The following is a 3,928-nucleotide window of genomic DNA, read 5'->3' on the forward strand; positions in this document are numbered from 1 at the left end:
GTTAATGAGTGAAGAGCTCTTCCAGAGGCAGCTCCGATTCTACGTGAAAAGTGTGGGGACTCGCCAGCCGGGGGCCCTAGTGCCTTTGCTCTCCAATTTCAGAGCCAAATCCCGCCTGAAAACAAACAAAACGCGGCCTCGGAAACGATCTGATTCATTCTATTAATTTATGAAGGAAGAAATTGTGACCCGGAGAGATTTTTACTAAGAAGTGACAACCCGAGGTGGAGGAGGAGATGGTTTCTCGGGAAAGGCTGCTTTTCGGCTGTGCTGCTCGGGGGCCAGTGGCAGCCCTCGAAGCGCTCTCTCGGGGGGCCCCTTTCCTGCGGTGTCTTTAGCCCTGGGCGGCTGAGCCTTCTCTGATGCTCTTGCCCTGTAGCTGCGTCGGAGGGCGTGGAAAATTAAAACCGATGTCGCTACAAGCCCACAGCCAGACATACAGACCTGGCCACTGGCCACGGTGTGGCCTCGGGCATCCCGCCCCTTCCCACCTCAGGACCTTCGCCCCGGCCTTTCCTTCTCTTGAAATGCCCTCCTCCACCTGCAAATGTTCGCTCCCGCTTATCCATGAGATCTCAGCAAACGCCATCTCCTCCGAAGACTGGCCACCCTCGGCCCCCGTTAACCTGTGGCGTGCCACCTCGGGGTGTCCTTCATAGGATTTACCACACTCTCACCGTCTTTTGTGTGTTCACTCCCTGTTTTTTTTTCCCCATTAGGACGGAAAAGCAGTGAAGGGGGGACCTTGTCTGTCCCTGTGGACCGTGTCCCCAGAGCCTGTGTCAATGCCTGCGGTAGGGGTGAATGGATATTTAACGAGCGAGTGGTGACCCGTGACATCTCTCCATCAGCCCGAGTGATTCGGATTGTGCTGGCGTCCTCAGTCATTGTCACTCTGCCGTCCAGCTTCCGGGGGCTGCTCTCCTCAGGCTGGTTTACATCTCTCCTGCCCTTCTCCCGCCCTGCACAAAGGTTCCGACTCTCCAGTGTGTGTTTTAAAAAACGGTGATTTTTATTACTACCGGCCGGAGTGGCCTGCGTGGGGTGGTGGGCGCGCCGGGCTCAGGGGACGTGCGGTCTGTGGCATGATGGCGTCCGTCTGGAGGCCAGCTCCAAGGGCTCCTCAGACCTACTTCTGGGAGCGGTTAAGGGAGTCATGGCAGGCAACCGCCAAGCCGCCGATAAGATTAAGAAATTCTTGGAAATCTAGCTGCCCGTCACGGTTGGTGTCCAATTTCTTCATCATGCGGTCAAGGACACCGGGGTCCTTCTGGTTCTGCAGAGGTGATAATAACAATAATGATAATACGAACAGTCCATCTTTATACTGTACTTCCTAAGATGCTCTCAAGTATGTGGCCACACTTCATTCTCAGAGTGTGAGGTGCAGGTGTGGGGAGGGGGTTATTAGTGCTCCCCCTGCCCAGACGCGGGACCAGTCTCAAGGCAGTGAAGTGACTGGCCTCAGGGGAGGACCTAGGACTCGAACCCAGGTTTGCTGGCTCCTAGTCCAGGGTTCTTTCTGTGACGATCAGGGGTTATTCAATTTTATAAAAACAGTGGGACACTTTTTTCAAGTGTTACATGCAATTCCAGTATACAAACTGTGTAAAAGAGGATGTGGGTCCTGTCCAATCAACTTCACCGCCCCCCACTCGGCCACGCCCCCAAGCTACACACAGACTTCCGGCTGCCGGTTACACACGGCCATCTAAATTAATGAGAAAGTCAGTTCCTTAGTTGCTCGCGTGGCTAGTGGCTATCATCTTGGCCAGTGCAGATGTAAAACACTTTTTCCATCATCGCAGAGAGTCCTGCTGGACGGGGCTGCCCTAGAGGCTTTGAGGTGGAGGAATAAGATTTGAAAACTCTTCTATTAGGCCATTTACCATTCCACAAACCCCTTTCCCTAAATGGTAAATGGAAAAAAAAAAACAAAACAAAACCAAAAAACCCCACTGTTCCCTCCATCAAGTAGTTTGATAACTTTGAACTTTAAAACACACCTTAGTCAAGGAAAAAGAGGAGGAAAGGCCCATTGGTAGTCACTCAGAGCTCTCCCTGAGGTCCAGGGGCTCCGCCTAGGCTGCTCTGTGGGCCCCGCCCGGGGGGGAATGAGGAGGAGGCGGCAGCGAGGGGCGTCAGCCGCTGGCCGGGCACGACTAGCCACTCTGCCAGTCTGGTTTCGTGCTGCGGGTCGTCTGGGGGTGGGGGGCCGTACCTTGGTGAAGGCAGCCAGCTCCGTGTTCATGAAGGTCAGGAACTCGGTCTTGGAGAGACTGTTCCTGTTCCCGTCCCGTCCAGCGTACTTCTGGAAGACGGCGATCAGGGACTCGATGCAGCGCTCCGTCTCCGTGGGGCTGGACATTTTGGCCTTTGGAGAAAGAAGTTCAGGGTTCAGAAGAGGACGAGGGATCAAGGGCAGGACGTGAGCGAACGCTCCGGGAATCTCGTCTCTTCGTTTTGGGTCGAAGGAGCTTCCTGAAGGGCTGGGTCATTTTTAGGGGGCTAAGGGACCTCCAACAAACACAGGAAGTCACAGTCTGTGGGCTTCCCTCCCGCATCTCACATGTTTATTCCAGGTGAAACAGTCAGCTAAGTATGGAGCATGTGGGTGGGGATGTTTGAAGTAGTAGCCTGCCAGGGTGACAGCGAGGGCCACAGGCCCACTGATGTGTGGGCAAACACGTACAACCATACACGCTGGAATCCACGTGCATGCCAAGCGTGGTAGAGACTAAATATTACCTGTTTTCCAAGAATATACAGAGGCTACTGTGATGAATGAAATGACGGTTCTTTTTATAGCATTACTTAATCCCTGAGACTCATGCATTTTCTAGAAGAAAACTGAAGGCATAGCTACTATTGTATATGGGACGGGAGACCTGAGAATTGTTTGGTGCCCAGAAGCAGCTTTCCTATCAGAAAATCAGGAACAATCAGTTTTACTTGTGAGGAAACGGGCACAAGAAGGGACTCGACATGGCAGAGCCACACCCAGAACCACAGCCTCCGGGGCCCCTCCCGCAGCCCTGACTCGGCTTCTACTTCCGGATGCCACTAATTCCCCCGAGAATGGCCGGTGGAACTTCTCCGCTCACTTTAAACCAGGAAGGTTGATGTGCCGCTCACGCAGCTCCCACGGCATCTGCAGAAGTCTTCGAGTAAATTCCACGGCCCCGTGTGCGGGTCACCCAGCCGGTCCCGGGGGCCCCATAAGTGACGACCTGCTGGGCTCCCCCTGGTGGGTGAGAGCGGCAACTGCGGGCTCCCCGGAGACCGCGCCGGGCCACGCCCTGCCCCGAGGCTTTATCTCGGGGCCCCGACCACCCTCTGTGTTTCCACCGTGATTCTGCGGTTTAGGGTTTAGCCGACAATCTGTTCTTGGGATTGACTTCCTGGAGCCCGGAGCCGGAGGCTTTCAGGCCCCATCATTAACGCGTCCTTCCCCCGGTTTCTGCAGGCTTTTCACCGCGGTCCCTCTGGCGGCTTTACCAGCCCAGCCGGGTGGCTGCCGCCCAGGGCGTCTCGGCATCTCTACGCCCTTCGGAAGCTGGGTTCTAAAGGACTCGTCCGGAGGTGGAGTCCTTCCCAAGTCACACAGTTGAAACTTTTTCTTAAGGGTTTGGGGAAGAAACAAAACACCGTAGCGTAGAAACGGATGTGTTTGCACAACGGCTTATCAGCTCTGGAATCGCACAGTCAGATGACAGCACAGGGCCTGCTAGGACGGTGCACCAGAAAGGACAGGAAGCTCCAGACTGGGGGGCTTCGCCACCTTTTTCTAGAACCGCAGGAGCTTCCTCTGCTGCTTTTTCTTGAGAAATAGTTGGCTTTGCTTTTCCAGTTTCGGAGTGGCCTTCCACTTTACTGTTTTTCTCCTTCCCATCAGTCTTGACTGTAATTTAGACGACTTTGGTTCTCT

General features: G+C 54.5%; 1 protein-coding gene across 2 annotated transcripts in view; it reads right to left on the reverse strand.

Moving 5' to 3' along the window:
• Positions 1 to 989: 989 nt before the first annotated feature.
• S100A11 (S100 calcium binding protein A11) overlaps positions 990 to 3,928 on the reverse strand; it is a 6,617-nt gene continuing 3,678 nt past the window's right edge. For both annotated transcript variants that reach the window (XM_023521831.1, XM_011377695.2), the window contains 2 exons: positions 2,222 to 2,374; positions 990 to 1,276 (listed from right to left, as the gene is read on the reverse strand). In XM_023521831.1, coding sequence (XP_023377599.1) covers positions 1,130 to 1,276; positions 2,222 to 2,374 — 300 coding nt within the window. In that variant the 3' untranslated portion in view covers positions 990 to 1,129. The remainder of the gene's footprint in view (positions 1,277 to 2,221; positions 2,375 to 3,928) is intronic.

The sequence above is a fragment of the Pteropus vampyrus genome, unplaced genomic scaffold, assembly GCF_000151845.1.
Source record: "Pteropus vampyrus isolate Shadow unplaced genomic scaffold, Pvam_2.0 Scaffold319, whole genome shotgun sequence".
Classification (NCBI taxonomy): domain Eukaryota; kingdom Metazoa; phylum Chordata; class Mammalia; order Chiroptera; family Pteropodidae; genus Pteropus; species Pteropus vampyrus.